Genomic DNA, 22,003 nt, shown 5'->3' with positions numbered 1-22,003 from the left:
GTATCAGGAAACATGATTTAGGTTCTGAATTTAAGCCATGTCCTTTCATACATTGGGCCTATCACATAAAAATCAATACAATCCGTTAACCCGACCCAACCAAATCTTCATGCAAATTGTTAATAACATTTTTTTTTCCAACATTTTCTCATCAATTAATTGAAATTAACATGGAGTAGGCGAAAAATATGGGTCTTATCTACGTGCATTTTAACAAAAGAATTTGACAAAGAGCGTTAAAAATGAGTATTTCTAGCACACCTTAATATTAATTTTCAAGTTCAGTTTGTGTGGTTTACCCCGCACGTGTGTATCAACTCCTAAACGACTAAGATCTCACAAGAAACAACATTATGTTTATAAGTTACACCGTTTTCAAGGTTATGTAAGTGATCCTAAGCAAAATAATTTAAGTTAAACCACCTTAATTGAAAATAGATCAATAACATTTAAGATAATGTGACAATAAATTTCATATTCACAAATGTACAATGCCAAAAGAAAAAATTAGCTTTACAATTTTTGGTGGTTCCAAACTACTTGAATCTTAACCTGGTGTATTATTTATGACAAGAGTAACGTGTCATTTAGCATGTTATTTTGTTTATTTCAAATATCTCGTCACATTTTTATAAGCAAATGTTTGTTGTTAGTAAATTAATTTCTCCTTAAGGTTCGAACCTTAAATCTTTAAAACTTTACCTCATTCAACATTTAACATTTATGTCTTATAATTCCAACCACTTAAGCAAATCGTCGCCATGACAACATTTAACGTATTGCATCAGAACATCCTAATCAACAACAATATCAGCGACCAATGTTTAAATTACACTATTGATTTGTTCGATGCGAACGAGGCCTCCCTCCTTTTCTTCTCAGAAGCTCCGCCAACCATAGCGGCGATTTCCCCAACCAACCTTCATTTTCATTTCACCATTTCACTCCCTCATTCTTATAGCTCACACCCTCTTCTCCTCCTTCTTCTTCCAAGCCACTCTCTCTCATTCTCACACACAAACAATGGCTCAGGTTGTTGCCACTCGATCCATTCAGAGCACCACTCTCTTGAACCCCGCTTCTGGATCTGCACATGACAGGGCTCAGAAGCTCTTAAAACCTGCAACTTTTTCTTCCAAGGTGTTCTCCTCAGAAGGGAACAAGGGATATCGAGTTGGCTTCAGAAGCTCTCAGATCAGTGCCAGGAAATCGGCACCTGTTGAGGTTGTCCCTGTTTCACCTGAAGATGATCCAAAGGTTCGTGGTTTTCGTGTCTTTGGTTGAAATTTCACCATTTTCGTTTCTGGGTTGTTGAGAAAATGACCAAAAAGTGTGGGCATTTGAGGTTTTGGGGATGACCCAGAAGCTGAAAATGATGGAAAATGCAATTGGTTGTGAGTTTTTTTGTGGATATTGTTGTGACCCTTTTTGTGTTGTGATGGTTAGATTGAGCAGCATTTGCAGCATTTGCGTGGGGTGGAGCCACTTGGTGACAGTTCGGTTGGAATGTGGTCGAAACCGGCGTTTAGGCGCAAGACAAAGATAGTGTGCACTATTGGACCTTCTACTGATACCAAGGAAATGATTTGGAAGCTAGCTGAAGCTGGGATGAATGTTGCTCGTCTCAATATGTCTCATGGTGACCATGCTTCTCATCAGAAAGTTATTGACTTGGTTAAAGAGTATAATGCACAACACAAGGACAATGTCATTGCAATTATGCTTGATACTAAGGTTTGTTCTTCCCTCAACTTCCTTTTCCCCCTTGTTTGGGGACAGTGCTAGCTACATTGCTCATAATGTATTTGCATTATCACAATTTGTATGTATTGGTCTTAAACTCGATAGTTTCCTTTCCTCAATGATGATTTAATGGAATACTACTATTTGATTGCAATTGGCAAATAACTGTGTATAAGAGTTTTAAACTTTTCTTTAAAAGTAGTCAGCAGAAGACATACTAGATAAATTGAAATTTTGGCTTTTTTTCTTGTTCGACTGGTAGTAGTTCCCTCTTTCTTACTTATAAAAGGTCTTATCAATGATTTTGGATATGATAACTACATTCAGGAAATGAGACCACATGTATCATTGTTATTTGCTGTCATGGAGGGCGCTGCGATGAAATGGAATCCACTTTTCATCTTAGATCTTGGGACATTTCATTGTTGCCACCCTCCATGATGATTGTGAAAGCTGTTTTATAATGCTCCTCTTCAGTGGGTTGACCAAATTTTCTTGGTGAATAGCAGTTCGATTAGTATGCTATAGTATAGCTGGTATGACTGGTTAATATTTTATGGCTCCTTTGTAACTAAGTGTGTCTAAGTGTTTTGAGAAAATATGTTCTGATTTCATCTTTTGGATTAAGAAAAGTGTAAGGCAAAGTTAAAAGTAGAAATGTTGAAGATGAATTGTTGTTCAGCTTTTGTTTTAAACCACAATATTAAAACACAACAGGTGTTGGGAAGTATTTAAGGAGAGTATTAGACTATGGGTCTTTGAAGTCTTTCATATATTGGGAAGGTGATAGCAACCTTAGGAGAACCACACCATAGAAGCTACTCATTGTAGTTGGAGAGCACAAGATCTCATAAACCCCACACTAGAATCCTATACTTTGAGTATGGGGCTGAAGTCCCATGCCTTGCAATTGGATCCTTACATCCCACCGAGCATCACTGCCCTAGCGCCCAAGCTGACTAGCTGTGCACTTACCCTTTGACTAGTCCCGGAAAAACACTGCAAGAAGTCACCACCTGCGCTGCTCATTTGCGGTTGAGAGACATGGCGGAAGGTTTTGATAATAATTGATAAGAATCTTGAGAAAACTATCCCACAAAAGCTAGTCATAGTTGGAAAGCCCAAGGCCTTAAAAACCCTACACTAGAATCTCATACTTCTAATGTGGGACCCAAGCTCCATACCTTGGAATTGGGTCCTAAGAGAAGGAAAAGAAAAAAAAAAACTAGCAATGAATGAGATCATGTAGAAAATTAATATTTGGGAGAATATTCGCTCTCTTCTATTCTTTTTTCCGGTTCTCTCAACATCAGTTCTTAGGGCAGATTTTATGGATTAAAAAACTAGAAAGCTTTTATTGGAATGGAGAGTATATTTTCCACTTTTTCATTTCCGATATGATAAATACTTTTACTTGCAATGAAAACTTCTCATTTTTTATATTCTTAAAGTCAGCCTTTATAGTAACAAAAATATTTTTTTCCCTTTTTTGAAGGTTCTGTATAAACTTTTGATTGTAATAGGTTTTAAACCCAATAAGCTAATCCGAACATACATGGGGATTCAATGTGATGCTTATAACATAATTTCTCTTGGAAAATCTTCTTTTCAACTCAAGAGTTTATTTGGTGTTATCTGATTTGTTTTGTTCTTTCTTTTCAGGGTCCTGAGGTTAGGAGTGGGGATTTGCCACAACCAATCGCATTATCAACTGGGCAAGAATTCACTTTTACTATTAAGAGAGGTGTTGGAACTGCAGATTGTGTTAGTGTGAACTATGATGATTTTGTCAATGACGTGGAAGAGGGGGACATGATTCTTGTTGATGGTATGGTTATCTACAGAGCAATTAAAATGTTCAAATTACGTACAATTTTGTGCTATGCTCATTGATTGATAAGTTTGCACTACATTGTAGTAATTTATTCTGTGTTTATATGTAACTTTTGTCCAAGAGTGCTCCTGATTCCTGAATGTGGCAAAATCCTTAGTCTCTACAAAATTAATGCATTGCAGCGATAGGTCTTGCAAGACCACCTTTTGATTAAAATATGTTATGACTATCTTTGAATTTTATTCTGTTTACAATTAAGGTACATGGAGTGCTTTCTGATATAAGAAACATATTTAGGTTTAAGGATAAAAGCCTTTTGGGTGAAAAGAAAGTGTTGCTAACTCTATGATGCATGCTATAAGAAAATAGTGCTTCGATAGACTTCTGACTCTTTATGCTTGTAGGTGGCATGATGTCTCTGCTGGTTAAGTCTAAGACAGATGATTCGGTGAAATGTGAAGTTGTTGATGGAGGGGACCTCAAGTCAAGACGACATTTGAATGTTAGAGGAAAAAGTGCAACACTGCCTTCAATCACTGGTCAGGGTTCAGATTAGTTAATGTTGATCACTTTTAGTGTGCCTTTGTATGAGCGTACATGGTTAGGGCTGAACTACGGTAATTTCCTTTGATTTTATGGTTGATTTTATGATCTTCACATTGATTTGTTGCAGAGAAGGATTGGGATGATATCAAATTCGGTGTGGATAACAAAGTCGATTTCTATGCTGTTTCTTTTGTTAAGGATGCTGAAGTTGTTCATGAACTGAAGAACTATTTGAAAAGTAAAATATATATAAAACCTAAAGAAATACTTTCAGATATTTATCTGATTAGTTTGTTGCATATTTAGATTATGAAATATGATAAATTTCTCATTCAATACTGCAGGCTGTGACGCTGATATACACGTCATTGTTAAAATTGAAAGTGCAGACTCAATACCAAACTTGCATTCAATTATCACCGCATCTGATGGGGTGCTGGCCTAATCCTTGCAGTATTTCTTTATGGCTGCTGCATGATTGTGTTGATGATTTAGAATATTTTGTGAATACAGAATTCTTCTTTACCCTTGAACGTATTTTCTTAATGGTTATCAATCATAAGTTATGATAGAGTGTGTGTAGTACTTATCTGCTGATTGTTGATGTTGACCTGACTACTTTTTGCCTTCCTATTCAGGCTATGGTTGCCAGAGGTGATCTTGGTGCAGAGCTCCCTATTGAAGAGGTTCCGCTTTTGCAGGTAAACTCCTTTTCAGAATCAGTAATGATAATTATCAATTCGTGTCATTTACATAACTGGATGCCAAGTTGAGCTCATCTTGACTTCATGAGTGCCTATTATTATAGGAAGAGATAATAAGGTTGTGCCGTAGCATGGGAAAGGCTGTCATTGTGGCAACAAATATGCTGGAAAGCATGATTGTTCACCCTACTCCAACCAGAGCAGAAGTATCAGATATAGCAATTGCTGTTCGAGAAGGTTCTGATGGAATAATGTTGTCTGGGGAAACTGCTCATGGAAAGTAAGTGCATAGCTTTCAAGGGCCAAATTACTTTGGCAGTCTAGTTTAGGGAGTTGGTGTCTGTTAAGGCCTAGGAACTATTTTTCCTTTCAGTTCTATCCTGTTTTTTTCTTTTTGTATTGTCTTCTCCTAGTTGGCAAAATAACCCAAGTGTTAAATAGTTATTTCTATATATCTCTGATTTGAAATATTTGAAGTTAATCACTCAGTTAACTATACGCCAAAAATATGAAAAGAAAAGCAAAGTTGATTGCTAAAAAATTGAAGGGCTACTACCTTTAAGGGAGTTTAGGATATCAGTGATGTGCCTTATTGGGTGTAGGTAATTGTGTTTTCATGCACTTAGAATTAATATTTCGTCACTGTAATTTAGTAGTAGTGTACTAGTGACTTTGTGGACAAATCTGGGCTTTAAATGATAATGTTTCCAAGTTTCTACTGAAGCTGAAGATGCTGTGAAAGTAATTCAATTGTCCGTTTCTATTATCTACTTTCAAGTTTATCTAACCAAATGAACTACTCAATTTGTTATAATGTAGGTTCCCGCTAAAAGCTGTGAAAGTAATGCATACAGTAGCATTACGGACCGAAGCCACTATATCAGGTGGTCAAATGCCACCTAATATCGGTCAAGTGTTCAAGGTTTCTAGTTGATCTATTCTGTTGCCATGTTTCTTTTTTTACTCCTTTGAATATTAGAACTAAAATTTGTATATCTTTTTTATTTGGTGGTACTAAGCAGAACCACATGAGCGAGATGTTTGCATACCATGCAACCATGATGTCTAACACTCTTGGAACCTCGACTGTTGTCTTCACTAGAACGGGTTTCATGGCTATCCTTCTTAGTCACTATCGTCCTTCTGGCACCATATTTGCATTTACAGATGAGTGAGTTTCATTTTATCCCTTTCTCTAATTTATAGGGATATTTTCCCTTTTTGTTCAAAAATTAACTTGAAGTTTCTCAGTTTTGTTGTTGAATTAATGTGCATAGTTACATACAAAATTCCTACCACCTTATCAAATGTTAATCTTTAAATAAATCATGATTGTTCTACTTTTTCAGAAGCTGTTAAATGTAACCATTCACCCCGGTGCATTGATTCTTTGGTTAGCATATATATCTGAAAAATGAGAATCGGTTTGCATGTATCTTCTTTTTATACTATGGTAGGTTTTTTTTTGACCAAATTTTTCTGTTCATGCAGGAAGAGGGTACAGCAGAGGTTGGCTTTGTACCAAGGAGTCTGTCCTGTATACATGGAATTCTGTGATGATTCTGAAGCGACTTTCAGAAGAGCCTTGGATTTGCTGAAGGTAATGTTTAGAGGACATATACAGTGATTGAGTTATTCTGGGTTCAAAACACTTCTGACATGACAATTGTTGGTTTGAACTGATTTTAATATCCTCACAGTTTCGCTTTTACAATTCAAGATCTGTGTCTGGGTCTATTCAAGCAATGAAATGCTTTATATACCTTTGAACTACTTGCAGCTGGTGTATATGACAATGCTTCATATTAAATTACCTGTGGAAATGTCTACTGATTCTATTAACTAACCTTCACTAATGCAAACATATTTTTATGTTATGCAACTAGTAAGTAGGGACAATTGAATCTTCGATTCCTTTTGAAAGGCTTCTTCCTATTAAAAAATGAAAACCTCCTTCTAAATGGATTGTTAAACTTCGATCCAAAATTTCTATGCATTAATTGTTTGAATTTGTGGCTAGAAAATGAAATTCATCAACTTTTAAAAAACTGTGCTCTCCATCTTCTGAGATTTACATTCCCCTATTTCTTTTGTTTCTTCACATTATGGTTTCCATTTGCAGGGGCAAGGAATGGTGAAGGAAGGTGAAGAAGTGGCACTTGTACAAAGTGGCAGGCAACCCATATGGAGGTTCCAATCCACTCATAATATCCAGGTCAGGAAAGTGTGAACAAAATGAATTGATAGCGATGAAATTTGGAAGAGCGTCTTCTAATTGCCTCATTGCGGGTTGGCCAGTCTTGATCCCCCCCCCCCCCACTTTTTGCTTTGTTTTCTTCCTAGGTTTTTTTTTTCATGGGTATTACTTTTTCCTCTGTAATTTTGTTACGGAAATGCTGGACATTGAGAATTATGTCAAGACGAAGAGCAACGAATGATTTTCATTGATCATTCATTCCGTATATGAAGGTCAACTCCCCATGTATTCTGTCCAATACCCAATAACTGTCAAACACCTAGGATTTCGTTGATTTCGCAAGTGCTTTATGTCGTAACATGTCGCACTACTCATCTTGCTATGTTTTTAAATTTGTCACTAACAACTTGTAGTCCATGTTACTGAAATTTTGATGACGAGTTATAATGAAAAATGATTTCATCCGATAAGAGCTGAATTGGGACCCTGAACTATCTCATGTTACAAACCAACTTATCAGGTCTCCTAATGTGCCTTTGAGCTCTATTTGCATTGTAATGCTTCAATTTCTTGATTATTTTTTGCTTTTCTGCTTTAAACTGAATTGACTTTGCAAGGGAAAGAATAGTATAAGTAGTAAAGAAAGTCTTCATTTAAAAAAAAAAAACAAAACTGTTTTAGAATTGAGCCATAAACTTGACACATCAATCTTAGAAATTGACCACTGCCAAATACTTGGAGGAAAGGTATACTTTCATGGTCGAGGTTTCAAGTCGTGCATTGCATGGATGGATTTCTGTTACCTTTAAAATTGTGGGTTGACATATTTCCTTCAATGGCTAAAGGAAAAGAATTGGCTTACATCCTAAATTCATTTGAGAGAAAAATTATAGATATTATATATGATGTAATAGGAAAATAAAAAGAGATAAAAAGAAAATAGATGAAAGTGGGTTGTGACTTGTGATGTGAATCTTATATCAGTCTTGACTATCGGGTTGTAAGTTTGACAACTCAAAAGCATGACTTAGAGTAGTAGAATCCAAACCTTCATTCTGAGTATGGTTAATATGCAACAACCGGACTAATTTGTAGTCTTAAAAATGGGATTAGGGTGCAAGTTCTATTCATGCATGTGGAGTGGATTGATGAGAAACAGGTGATGGTGGTTGACAAAAGAGGGGATTAGAGGTGTGGTATAAATGGGCTAGCGAATGCTATTCAGGAGAGGCCGAAGAGAATAATCCAAAAACCCAAATGGCTAGAAAATTACATTTAAATTAGGTTTAATTGCACTTTTCGTTCCTCATCTAATACGATTGTGCAAAAGTGATACTCGGTGTTTAAAACGAGCTCTTTTAGTCCCATTGGGTTTTGACTTGAGTGCCTGAGCAGTTTAGTCTGTTGTCCAAAACCAAATAAAACTCGCTGCTGACGTGGTCTCAATAATTGACGTGGCAACTTATGTGGACTTTACATGTAGATAAATAATTATAAAACAAATGAATTAAAAAATAAAAATAATTAAACCAAAAAATTCAATACCTCTTCTTCTACTAACATCATCAACATCGTCATCATGTCCATCTTCTGCTTTATACTCCTTACGGACATTATCATTATTTTTTTATATGCAAAGGATTTATTCATTGTCAAAGAATAAAAGACTGAGAAAGAAAAAGAAAATATGAAACGACTCAATTGCTACACGATGGGACAAGTGAATGGAGATTAAGGGCATGTTTGGTGCGACGTATAGTATAAGACCTGATAGTATAAGACCAGATAGTATTAGGCCTGATAGTATAAGCCATGATAACTTTCTTATACTATCCAGCGTTTGGCCATACTCTGTATAATTTACCATATCGTTTAAATTAATGTAATTTTATGTTTAATGAAGTATTGAATAATGATATATAATAAAAATCAAATATGGAGGTGATTATAGCGGTGGTGGCGGTGATGATGGAAGTGGTGGTAGGTTGGTGGTGGTGGTGGAAATGGTGGTAGGTTAGTATTGGTGGCGGTGGTGGTGGTGGTGACAATGGAGATATGTTGGTGGCGGTGGTGGCAGCAATGGTGGTTGTGGTGGTGGCGGTGATAGGGTGGTGGTGATGGTGGTAAGGCGGTGGCGGCTACGGTGAAGGGTGAAGGCAATGGTGGTGGTGGTGGCGATAGGGTGGTGGTTGTGGTGTTGGTGGTGGCGGTGGTGGCAATAGAGTGGTGGCGATAGGGTGGTGGTTGTGGTGTCGGTGGTGGTGGTGGCGGTGGCGGAAACACCGGCGGTGGCGGTGGTGGTGATCGGGTGGTGGCGGTGGTGGCAGCGATGGTGGTTGTGGTGTTGGCGACGATAGGGTTGGTGGTGGTGGTAAAGCGGTGGCGGCTTAGTAGGGTGGCGGCGACGGTGGAGGGTGGAGGCAATGGTGGTAGTGGTGGCGATAGGTGGTGGTTGTGGTGTCGGTGGTGGCAATAGAGTGGTGGCGGCGATTATGGTGGTGGTGGTGATAGGGTTGTGGTGGCAGCGATTATGGTGGTGGCGGCGGTGGTGGTGGCGGCAACACCAGTGGTGACGGTAGGGCGGTGGTGGCGGCAACACCGGTGGCGGAGGTGGTGCCAATGGTGGTGTAAGTTGGCAGCAATGGATGGTGGTGGTGATGGTGACTTATACGTCACAACTTTATCATGCCTTATCCATCACTCACATGATGGATTAAATAATACGTCATTTTAACGTATAAGGGGACTATGATGGATAACTTATACAATACAATGTGTTCACCAAACAATGGATAAACTCATAATGTATTGTATAAGCTTATACTATCATGTCTAATACGGCGTGCCAAACGAGCCCTAAAACATATCACACAAGAATTCAAGTCCACCCGTATTAGCAATCCACCAAGGTATACCCCCACCCCATTCCCCATACATATATATATATATAATATATATATATATATTTCGGAGCTAAGACGAAAATGTTAAATAAATTTTCTTTTGACAAGAATAGTAAAGAGACTTAATATATTATATAAATTGTAAATTTTATATATTAATTTTTTAGTTTTTTTAAAACCAGATTCAACTTCTATTTAGCATTTTCTCTTACAAAGAATAAGAAAAAAATAATTTAAATGAAATAATAAATAAATATAAATAAAATAATAAAAAAATTAGATAAAAAATATGAAGAATAGAACCTGGAACGCAAGGAATGAAACAATGAAATATTTTGCAACATTTTAATATAAATATATTTTTTTAGGTACATCGGAACAATAAATTGCACCCTTCAAGGATCGATAATAAACATTCCTCTCCCCAACCCATATATCCCTCGGCTCTTACCACTTGAGTTATCATTTGGGGATATATAAGAGTCTTCTTTGATATTTCATTTTAAGATAGAAACAATGAAAAATTTGAAAGAAGAAATAATAAATGGAGAAAACTTGTACAATACTGTTTATAATTTTGAGTAAACAGTTATGAGTAAAAATAAATTATTTTTTAATTTTGAGAATATAAAAACAACAGATACTTTATTTTAAAGTTTTCTGAAAAATGTAAATTTTTTAATACAAAACACGTACTACTACTAATAACCACCAAAGTTACACTTTCCACACTGCATTGCCCACATTGCAATTAATTTAGCGTAATTTTTCATTGTTTTATTACCTCTCATGTCTCACTAGTTTATACCACATAGATACTGATTTTGTTTTTTGCCTAAGACAATGGCCTATATGGCCTTGCCTATACACCACCAAGGGTGTATCCAAGATTTTTTTTTTTGTTGGGGTTCGAACTAAAAAAGGGTTGTCACTAAATATTTTATAAATTTTACATATTAAAAATATTAAATACAATTTTTAGTTCTTTCATATTACTAAATTTATTTATTATTATATCAATGATGATTTTTTTCAGCAATTTCTCTCCCAATATATACATTTAAAAAATGTATTTTCAATATTGTTGCGAAGCAGAGATTTAATAACGCGTTATATGGATGTTGTTGAGACAGGAATTGTCAAATATCAACAAATAGAAATATTACTGCTTTTCTAGTTTCAACATAAGTCTGGTAAAATATGGTTACACTAGACATAAGGGTGTTCATAACAAGTCCACCCAATAAAAATCGATAAACCGATCCAAAAAAACCCAAAGTCTAAATTGAAAAATTGAACGGTTCCAAAAAAAAAACTAGATTGGATAGGATTTTTGATTTGATTTTCAAAATCTAACAAATCCACTACTGAATATTTATAAGTATTTGTCATTTATTTATATTATCATATTATTAACAGTTACATATTTATAATTTGCATAATTGTATATTGATGTTGGTTTGCTGGAGATATTTTACTTATGATGCACTTTTACAATATTCGTGTAATGGTGTTGTTGTTAAACATATCTTGCCTCTGTAACATAACAAAACTCTTGAAATGGTTCTTGTTTGATGTTTTTATTTTCTATATCATTATTTAATTTATTTCAACATTCTTTCTTTCTGGTCCTCCATATTGGTTGCACGAGATGGCTCAACGATTGGCCTTCGTAACTATTTGATCAATTTCATTCTTTTTCATGATAGCATAACTGTTGGATGAACCTTTGGCTGCATTGATAAGTTCATCAGCCAAGCATTCAGCAATTGTTTTAATATTTCTGAAAGCATCTTCACGTGCACTAGTTGTCAGAAGATAATGGCCTGATTAACGCGGCGAAGCGGTGAGATATCGACTGCTTGACGCCTTACAACTCCAACAGAACCAATTCGAGTTGCATTTTTACGTGGACCACTGTTGATGACACTTGAAAGCATCAACAATAACCGAATTGGGTTCAGATCAGTCACCAAATGAATGATTTTGTTAGAACAGCAACACGAATACAGATCAGAGTAGAGAAAAACACACAAAGCTTTGTTCACGCAATTCGGCCAAATTGCCTACCTCTGCGACTATAGAGCAGCTATAGTTCCGTTTATTGATTCGAACCTGAATACAATCACTCAGCAATTGCAATTTCTCTCAATTGCACTAGTGCCTCTTGTGTCTCTTGTGTTTTAGGGTTACATTGTTATCCTATTTATAGTGGATTCTATTGATCTCTATTTTACAATAAAATCCTAATAAATCCTATAACAATCCCTTAAAACCTTTTACAATCACCATTAAATCAAATCCTAATAAACTAAAGATTTTAGCCCAAAATACAATGAGCCAAATCTCAACAATCTCCACCTTGACGAATTCCGGACTCCCCCTATGAAGATCTGCTGCTTTAGTTTCATGATTCTGATTTCTGGGATTGTGAGCCTCCTCTGCTTAACATTGGAGAACATGCAACAAGTTCAAGCAATGCTTAAACTTGTCACTGGTGACTGGCTTGGTCAACATGTCTGCTGCATTCTCTGATGTGTGAACCTTCTGAAGTAATATCTGTCTGGACGCCAACAACTCCCTGATCATGTGGAACCTCACATCAATATGCTTGGTTCTAGCATGATACACCTGATTGTTCGCCAAATAGATAGCACTCTGACTATCACAATGCAACTGAACTCCACCTTGCTCAACACTCAACTCTTTCACTAACCCTGTAAGCCACAATTCTTCCTTGGCAGCTTCAGCTACTGCCATGTATTCTGCCTCAGTTGTAGACATGGCTACTATGGATTGAACTGATGACTTCCAACATATAGGTCCCCCTGCAAGAGTAAAGACATATCCTGTTGTAGACCTTCTATCATCTAGATCACCTGCATAGTCAGAGTCCACATATCCCACAACTGATGGAACAATACCTTGCTCCCTGCTGAACATGATACTGCGATCCGTTGTACCCTTCAAGTACCTTAGGATCCACTTGACTGCTTCCCAATGCTGCTTCCCTGGCTTGGACATGAACTTGTACACTTGACTAACTGCTTGTGCCAAATCCGGTCTAGTGCAAACCATAGCATACATCAAACAACCAACTGCACTGGCATAAGGAATCTTAGACATACCTTCAATCTCTAAGTCTATCTTCGGACATTGTTCCAAAGAAAGCTTAAAATGATTCGCCAATGGTGTACTCACAGGATTTGCCTTACTCATGTCAAATCTGCTCAAAACACCTTCAACATAGCTCTTCTGAGACAACCATAATTTCTTAGCGCCTCTGTCCCTGTGAATTTCCATCCCTAGAATCTTCTTTGCAGCACCCAGATCCTTCATGTCAAACTCCTTACCCAACTTGGTCTTCAACTCATTTACATCATGTAAATGGTTGGCAGCAACCAGCATATCATCAACATAAAGTAACAGGAAAATAAAAGAGCCATCATCAAGGCTCCTCACATAAACACAACAATCATAGTCACACCTTCTATAGCCAATCCGGAGCATGTATGAATCAAAGCGCTTGTACCACTGCCTTGGAGACTGCTTCAAGCCATACAAAGACCTCTTCAATTTGCAAACAAGTCTGCCATCTCCAATTTCACTGAATCCTTCTGGCTGCTCCATGTAGATTTGCTCCTCTAGATTACCATGGAGGAAAGCTGTTTTCACATCCATCTGCTCTAAGTGCATATCCCTGCTGGCTACCAAAGCTAATACTGCTCTGATAGAAGTGTGTCTAACCACCGGACTGAAAATCTCATCATAATCAATCCCTTTTTGTTGTGAATACACCTTTGCAACTAGGCGAGCCTTGAACTTTTCCCCTTCTTTTTCTGTTACTGCTGGCTTTTTCTTGTACACCCACTTGCAACCAATAGCTCTCTTTCCATGTGGCAACTGAACAAGATCCCATGTCTCATTCTTTTTCAAGGACTCCATCTCCTCCACCATTGCACCCATCCACTTATCTTTCTCCTGGCTAGCCATAGCCTCATGATAAGTAGACGGGTCTCCTGAGCTGGTAAGAAGGGCATATGCTGCTAAGTCTTCAAACCCATATCTCACTGGAGGTGTAATACGACGAGGCTCCCTATCACGCACAAGTGTATAGTCTTGTACTCCACCTGAATCTGAGCTTGGTTCACGCTGCTGTTGGGCTACAATCTGCCTAGGACTCACCGGTGTCTCCTCAATGTCCACCTGAATCTTGTCCTGACTGGAATTCTCTACCTCAGTATCGGGCACAACCGTCACATCTGACTATTTCTACATTGACTGCTCATCAAATACAACATCTCTGCTGACAACCACCTTCTTCTTGACTGGATCCCACAACTTGTACCCCTTCACACCTTTATTATAGACAATAAAGGTGCACTGTTTTGACTTTGGGTCAAGTTTAGACCGATCCTTACTGAAAATATGCACATATGTTGGACACCCAAAAATCCTCAAATTACTGAGATCAATGGGGTTACCTTTCCACACCTCCTCTGCAACTTTTCCATCCAAAGAAGCTCGTGGTGACCTGTTGACTAGATAGCACGCCATATTGATTGCTGCTGCCCAGAATCCTTTTGAAAGACTAGCATTCAACCGAAGGCACCTTTCCTTCTCTGTCAGAGTCCAGTTCATCCTCTCTGCAACACCATTCTGCTGTGGTGTCTTCCTCACAGAAAAGTGCCTCTGAATTCCATTCTCCTCACAGAAATGCATGAAGTTCTTGTCAGTGTATTCAGTTCCATTATCAGACCGCAAATACTTTATTTTTCTCCCTGTCTGATTCTCAACCTCTGCCTTCCACAATTTGAACTTGGCAAAGACTTCAGATTTATATTTCAGAAAATAAACCCAGACCTTACGAGAAAAATCATCAGTAAATGTAACAAAGTACCTGAAATCTCCAACGGAGGGCTCTTTTGTAGGCCCCCAGACATCAGAATGGACATAGTCTAAGATTCCCTTGGTCTTGTGTTGTCCGGTTTTGAAACAAACTCTACACTGTTTCCCAAGAACACAATACTTGCACAATCCAATTGTGCAACTGCGAACACCCTTAGCAGATTCCTCTTATGTAGTTCCATCATCCCACGTTCACTGAGATGACCCAAGCGCATGTGCCACAGTTTGGTTGCATCATCATCAGTTTCAAGAGATGCCACATCACCCATAACTGTGCTCCCCAACAACTTATAAATGTTGCCTGCAGTCCTCTTTGCTCTCATCACTGTCATTGCACCCTTGCTAACCCTTAAAGATGTCTCTATTTTCCTCAGACTTGAATGAATACCCATTCTCATGAAGAGTTCCTAGAGAAATCAAGTTCTTCGTCACCTCTGGAACATAACGCACCTGACTCAACGTGCGCACGCCACCATCATCCAAAGCAATTTTAACTTGTCTCATTCCCTTGATGATACAAGGTTTATCATCACCTAAATAGACATAACCAAAATCACCTGATTTAAATGAGTTGAACCACTCCCGGTGCGGCGTCATATGATAGGAGCATCCAGAATCAAGAACCCATGCATCAGTGCACTTTACAGATGAAACACAAAGCAAATCCTCCTCACTGCAAGAACCATCAGACTGAACTACATTTGCTGAACTGCTGCTGTTGCCTGACTTTCCTGACCTGTTTGGACAGTCCGTCTTCCAATGCCCAATTTGCTTGCAACCATAACATTCTGCTGTTTTTCTGTCCTTGGACTTGGATCTCTTCTTCTTTCCAGAATCCACTGCTTTACCCTTGCCTCTTCCGCGATCTTGACCTCCCTTCACAAACAGACCTTCCCCTGAACTTCCTCCATCTTCTTCGACACTCTGGCGACGTTGTGCATGTTGCAAAAGTGTTGAAGAAATAGAATCCAACGTGATTGAGTCCTTCCTGTAGGTGAGAGTGGTCACCAAGTGATCATAAGAGCCTGGTAAAGAGCACAACAAAATAATAGCCTTATCCTCATCGTCCACTGTCACACCAAGCCGTGTCAGATCGGCAAGGATGTTGTTGAAAGCGTAGACATGAGCCTGCAAATCGCCTCCTTCCTGCATCTGCAGGATGTAGAGACGCTGCTTCGCAAACAAATTGTTCATGAGTGTCTTGGACATGTAAAGACTTTCCAATTTATCCCAGACATCCTTCGGAGTTGTGAGATCCAAGATATGATTCATCACGTCATCAGAAACGCAAAGTCTTATCAAACCTGCAGCCTTCTCCTTCATCTCGTTCCAATCAACAGTTGCGATGTCCGCCGGTTTCTCATCGCGCAACGCCTTCTGTAAACTTTGCTGAGCCAACAAATCCTTAACCCTCCTTTGCCATAGTCCGAAATTGCAGGTTCCATCGAACCGTATCACTTCAAACTTCGCACCTCTAGGGTTAGTCGTCATCTGATACCAATTGTTAGAACAGCAACACGAATACAGATCAGAGTAGAGAGAAACACACAAAGCTTTGTTCACGCAGTTCGGCCAAATTGCCTACCTCTGCGACTATAGAGCAGCTATAGTTCCGTTTATTGATTCGAACCTGAATACAATCACTCAACAATTGCAATTTCTCTCAATTGCACTTGTGCCTCTTGTGTCTCTTGTGTTTTAGGGTTACATTGTTATCCTATTTATAGTGGATTCTATTGATCTCTATTTTACAATAAAATCCTAATAAATCCTATAACAATCCCTTAAAACCTTTTACAATCACCATTAAATCAAATCCTAATAAACTAAAGATTTTAGCCCAAAATACAATGAGTCAAATCTCAACAGATTTTCATAGCATGCTTGATAATTATCCTAAGTCCTAAGCCATAAGTTTCTTGCCATTGTTTCTTCCGTGCATCCTGAGGGAGTTGGGGAGCTGTGAGCCTCTCAATAGTGGGGCACTCAGCTTTCCTTAACTGCTTCACAGAGTACCTATATACCAGGTACCAGCAGTGTGGGGAACATATGTGGCATGCTTGGATGCCACCACTCCAATATAATCAGCCAAAGAAATGTCACATTAACCTAAACATCGTAGAACACTTTCAAAAAAAAATCTGAAAATCGTAGAAGCTTAATCGGTAGTTGGACTGGGCGAGACCCCAGGGTCCCTCGCCCAGGGGCGCTGGCTTAAGGCGAGGAGCGCATCAGGGACTTGGGCCTTCGTCCTGGAGGCCCAGCTGGCCCATTAGGATGATTTAGAGGCGCTAGGCCCAACTTCCCCAACTATAAATAGGGGAGGAGTACCAATTGTAAATGACGCTTAGCTCATTGGAGAAATAACAAGCTGGAAATTCAGTTACTTTCTCTCTCTAAGCAGTTACGCTCCGATTCTCTCTGGGAATCTCACATCACGTTCCTTGCACCTTAGGTACTATACCTCATCTCAATGTTCATGATGGAACATTTGGCGCCGTCTGTGGGGAACGGTAGATTTTGATTCCCGGACTACGTGGATTGCAATTGAATTTGGAGAAGTTCTATTCTCTGTGTGAATTTCTCCAGTTTTCAGTTTTTCGCTTGAAGTTCTTTAGTTCACCAATCAGGATCGATGGAAACACGTCGTCGACGACGCGACGAAGATCAGGAGCGGCGGCGCGGTTCGCCTCCACGTCAGTTGAGAGGCAGGCCACGACGCGAGCAAGTTCGCTGTGAAGAAACCAATTAGTTAACTCCTCCTCCTCCACCACCACCACCTCCACCTCTTTCTCCAACGCCTCAGTTACCTTCTCCGCCGACTTCACCGGAGCAACAGAGATCACCAGCGCACTCACCCGGAGCTTCGGGAGAGGAGAGTGCGGCACCTCAGGCACCGATTTCTGGCCAAGACTGGAGGCGTTTGATCCGTAGTGTTGATGATATACGACAGCGGAACGATTACTTGCAAGAACAGCTAGAGTATTATCGTTCCGAGCAACAGGATGAAGGGGAACGCGAGGCGGAAGCCGTGGCTGAATTCGAACCGTTCTTAGCGGCAGTAAGGGAGGTTGCCATACCAGATAACATGAAGAATATTGTCCTTGAGACATATAGCGGGAAAGCTGATCCCAAAGAGCACATGCTATATTTCAACACAAAAATGGTGATTAGTGTCGCTTCCGACGCTGTGAAGTGCAGGATGTTCCCAGCTACGTTCAAAGGCACAGTCATGGCGTGGTTTATCACGCTACCCCGAGGATCCATCACTAATTTCCGTGACTTCTCATCAAAATTCCTCGTCCAGTTTTCCACCAGTAAAACCAAGCAGGTGACAATTGATGATCTCTACAACGTCCGCCAATCTGAGGGCGAGACTCTGAAGCAGTATGTAAAACGATTCAGCGCAGCATCAGTCAAAATTGAGGAGTCAGAACCGCACACCTGTGCGCGTGCCTTCAAGAACGGGTTACAGCCGTGGAAGCTGAACAGAAAGTTGAGCCGCAAGCCGGCTCGGTCCATGGCGAAGATCCGAACGCGAGCAAACACCTACATTCTGGATGAGAAATATGATGCTTTCAAGCGAAGGCGCGCGAAAAAGGAGAAAGACGGCGAACCAGGGGACGCTTCGCCGGAAGAAAAGCGGAATAAGGAGATGGGAGAGGGCAGCAGAAAGCGAGACAGGAAGGTGAGGACAGGGGAAAAGATTGCGAAGGAGCCATTGTACCCTAAGAGAGAAAATTTTGAGCGCCGCAGACCGTGGCATCAAGCTGACCCTCGCCGACGAGAGGAGTCAGGTAAGAGCCTTAATGGACATCTGACGGAGTTGGTTCGAGATGTCAAGACAACTCACGCGGTTGAGGAGGGTGAGAAAGAGGCCGACCCGCCCCGAGTGGCGTTGGATAAAACAAAGTGGTGCGCGTACCACCGCTCGGCAGGCCACGACACGACGAGGGAGATTGCTTTACCCTGAATAACGAGATTGAGAGGCTCATTCGAGCGGGACGATCGCAGATGAACGATCGTGGCGATCAGTGGAATGGAGAGCGACAGCAAGGGAACCGGTACAAAGGGGGTTGTCAGCAGGATGACCGCAGGCTGGACGACCGCCGACGCACGCCAACCGCTGACAAGAAGGAAACACTAGCAACAAGGAAGAAGGGGGCGGAGGAAACCTTTAATAAAGACCTTGAGCCGCCAGTTGGGACAATAAACACAATCGCGGGTGGCTTCGGCGGGGGAAGAGATACAGCGTCGGCGAGGCGAAGGCACGTGAGAGCAGTGCAACAGTACGAAACTCCATTCAGTTTCCAGCATCCAGATATTGTGATATCGTCGGCAGATTTCGAAGGGATCAGGAAACACAAAGACGATCCTGTGGTCGTGATGATAAGGATCAACAGTTTTAACGTGCAGCGGATTCTTTTGGAGCAAGGGAGCTCCGCTGACATCATCTATGGGGATGCTTTTGATCAATTAGGATTGACAGAAAAAGATTTGATGCCCTATACAGGAACGTTAGTAGGCTTCTCGGGCGAGCAAGTCTGGGTACGCGGATATGTAGATCTGGACACAGTCTTTGGTATCGACGATAACGCTAAGCTACTCCGTGTAAGGTATCTTGTATTGCAGGTTGTGGCATCCTACAACGTCATCATTGGAAGGAACACACTCAATCGCCTCTGTGCAGTAATTTCGACGGCACACCTGGCGGTGAAATATCCTCTGATAAGTGGAAAAGTGGAAAAGATTGTAGTTGATCAAAGGAGGGCGAGAGAATGTTACAACAACTGTCTCAGCTTGTATGGAAAGAAAGGAGCTGGCGAGGGACACAGGTGCCATGAGGTTGAGGTCATCCAAGGTAATCAAGGCAGGCAAGGGGGATCGAAGCAGGGGGTTGACAGGAAGATAGCAAGATCAGGGAGCAACACAGGACAGGTCGGGGTAGATGGCAGGACGGGTAAGGATGGACAATTCACGGACGCTCATGCAGAGGAGCGTTGGGCAAGTGTGATCGCAGACTTAGAAGCGTATAAATTCAGAAGGGGGTGTTGGCGATCGAGCCCAGGCTCACGGTTAGTCAGGAGAGACGCTTAGAGAAGCTGGTAGAGGACAACTTTGACCTCTTCAGCTGGAGCTCAAAAGACCCAGCATTCTGGGAACTGCCAATGTTCAGGAAACCGAATCTATTGAGTTCAGGGCGAGATGAGGAAAAGGGAAAGGGAATTACGATTCAAGAAATGGACCAGCGAATCGTCTAGCAGGGCACGGGCGAGAAAAGAGATGATAAGGCGCGCGAGTGGTCTAAGGACAAAAAGAAGGCGAGGAGAAGGAAACCAGTGAGTCGTCGCCCGGGTAAGGAAAAAAGAGAGTCAAAATATTGGAAGCCTGTGGGTTCGATAGTTTTCAAGCCAGAGACGTCCAAGCACGACAGGCAGAAGGGCAAGATGGGAGAAGTTCCTCACCACCACGAGGCGGGCATAGAAAGAAACCAAAACGATGAATGGCTAGCGAGCACGTCTGGCTCGAAAGATGTGGTGATGGGGATGATACTTTGACCCGAGAGGCTGAAGAGCGAGCGTGTGGAAAGCAGGAACGAGGACACAGCAACAAAACCAAAATTAGGACCAAAAATAAAGATGCACTCTTTTTCTCCGCCTCGGGAGTTTTTAATGAGGCATCCCTCCTATGTAAATTTGAATTACGAATCAAATACAAAAGGATATTCTTGAGTAATACTCCTAGCTGGACTACAATATGACGGTCGCTCGGTGGGAAAAATTCCCCGAAGGTGGCGATCCCAACACGACCTTGATGTTTGGGGATCACTCCGGGAAAGTCCGGCGCGAACCGCTGCTACCCAGATATCAACTCAACTAACATGTCACGTTCGCCCAGTGGGAAAAATTCCCTGAAGGTGGCAATCCCAACACGACCTTGATGCCTGCGGATTGCTCCGGAAAGTTTGGCGCGAATCGCTGACCTCTCGTTGGCAATGTGTGCGGGAAAGCTTCTTGTCCAAGGGCAAGCAGTTTATCCCAAAAGTTTCCCCGAAATATGGGCAAGCGAGACCTCCCCGAAATATGGGCGAGAACAAAAACTAGGCATAAGTCTAGGTAAACCTATATGGCCATTGGGTCCCTAGCACCGTAAGCCCTCGTCGGGATAAAACCGGCGGGGCCGCACCTGCGCTTACGGGAAATATTGGTGCAAGGAGAAAGCCTCAACCCAAGGCTGAGCTAAAGTCCTAGTTTCACTTGCACACATTCAAAATCGCTACACGAGCACAAAATCCCGAAGGGCACGAGGGCGCGAACGAGGAGAGAAATAAACAAACGAAATCGCAGCAAATTTTCATTAAATAACGTCGGACGATATTAATTACAAAAAACAAAAAAAAAAAGGAAGGTAAGAAAAGTCAATACAAAATATTCACACTACACTAACGTTTTCTACTTCTCCTGCGATTTCAGAAGCCGCAAAATATGCGGCATTAGAGCCCGGGGGATTGTCCGGGCCGACCAATCCCTGGGGGGTGACCTTCTAGAAAGCTCCCGTCCCGCTGAGGTCAATCCCCTGATAAAGATATTGGACTTGAGCTTTGGCGAGGAAGAAACCGCGGCCACGCTCTTCCACGGCCTCAGCAGCAGCCCTGGCCGCCAGCCGCGCCCGAAGAGTTATGACCTCAGAATCCGCACGGTATTCCGCATCCGCGACGGCTTTGGCTTTTGTTTCTAATTCAGATCTCACCTCGGTGAGAGATTCGTTCATCAACCCCAACTCACTTTGAAGGAACGCGATCTCTTTGTCTTGACGAGGCAGGCAGCCCTGCCCGCGGCAATCGCCTCAGCCTTGGCCTTCAATTCCTGCTGCAAGTCGTCCCGCTCGCCCTCCAGCTCCTCCATTCTCTCTTCACAAGTGGACAAGTCCTCCTCACGACAGCTCATCTCGATACCCAAGTTGTTCAGTTTAGTCATTTGGGCCGCAACCTGGGTCAGCAACTTGTCGCGCTCGCCGTGCGCTTCGAGTGTGGCATGGCGGTAACCCTCAGCCCTCTGGCGGAGCTCTTCAACTTCAGCAATTGTGGCTGAATCCTGCGACAACCTGGAAAAAAGGCACCCCGCACGCAAAAGGCACGACATGGCTTCTCGCGCCACCCCATCAAGGT

The 22,003-nt window shown here is 41.1% G+C and overlaps 2 protein-coding genes and 1 pseudogene across 3 annotated transcripts; 2 read left to right on the top strand and 1 right to left on the bottom strand.

The window, feature by feature from the left end:
• Nucleotides 1-817: 817 nt before the first annotated feature.
• LOC130738219 (plastidial pyruvate kinase 2-like) lies at nt 818-7,494 on the top strand. Of its 2 annotated transcripts, none has more exons than XM_057590154.1 (12): nt 818-1,257; nt 1,447-1,734; nt 3,406-3,571; nt 3,982-4,116; nt 4,251-4,361; nt 4,468-4,556; nt 4,762-4,824; nt 4,932-5,107; nt 5,647-5,749; nt 5,847-5,998; nt 6,319-6,427; nt 6,950-7,494. In XM_057590154.1, the coding sequence occupies exons 1-12, from the start codon at nt 1,024-1,026 to the stop codon at nt 7,055-7,057; spliced, it is 1,734 nt and encodes a 577-aa protein (XP_057446137.1). In that variant the 5' UTR covers nt 818-1,023; the 3' UTR covers nt 7,058-7,494. The 2 variants fall into 2 exon arrangements, with proteins under 2 accessions (XP_057446137.1, XP_057446138.1); XM_057590155.1 differs by having other exon boundaries at nt 820-1,257; nt 5,850-5,998.
• A 4,089-nt stretch (nt 7,495-11,583) lies between these two features.
• On the bottom strand, nt 11,584-16,939 carry LOC130736567 (40S ribosomal protein S5-like; annotated as a pseudogene).
• A 1,059-nt stretch (nt 16,940-17,998) lies between these two features.
• Nucleotides 17,999-18,808, top strand: LOC130736565 (uncharacterized). Its single transcript, XM_057588381.1, has one exon. It carries the CDS (start codon nt 17,999-18,001, stop codon nt 18,806-18,808), a length of 810 nt encoding a protein of 269 aa, XP_057444364.1.
• Nucleotides 18,809-22,003: the final 3,195 nt, after the last annotated feature.

The sequence above is a fragment of the Lotus japonicus genome, chromosome 2 (assembly GCF_012489685.1).
Source record: "Lotus japonicus ecotype B-129 chromosome 2, LjGifu_v1.2".
NCBI classification, from domain to species: domain Eukaryota; kingdom Viridiplantae; phylum Streptophyta; class Magnoliopsida; order Fabales; family Fabaceae; genus Lotus; species Lotus japonicus.
Note: the sequence above shows the minus strand (reverse complement) of the source record. Positions and strands in the feature narration are given on the sequence as shown.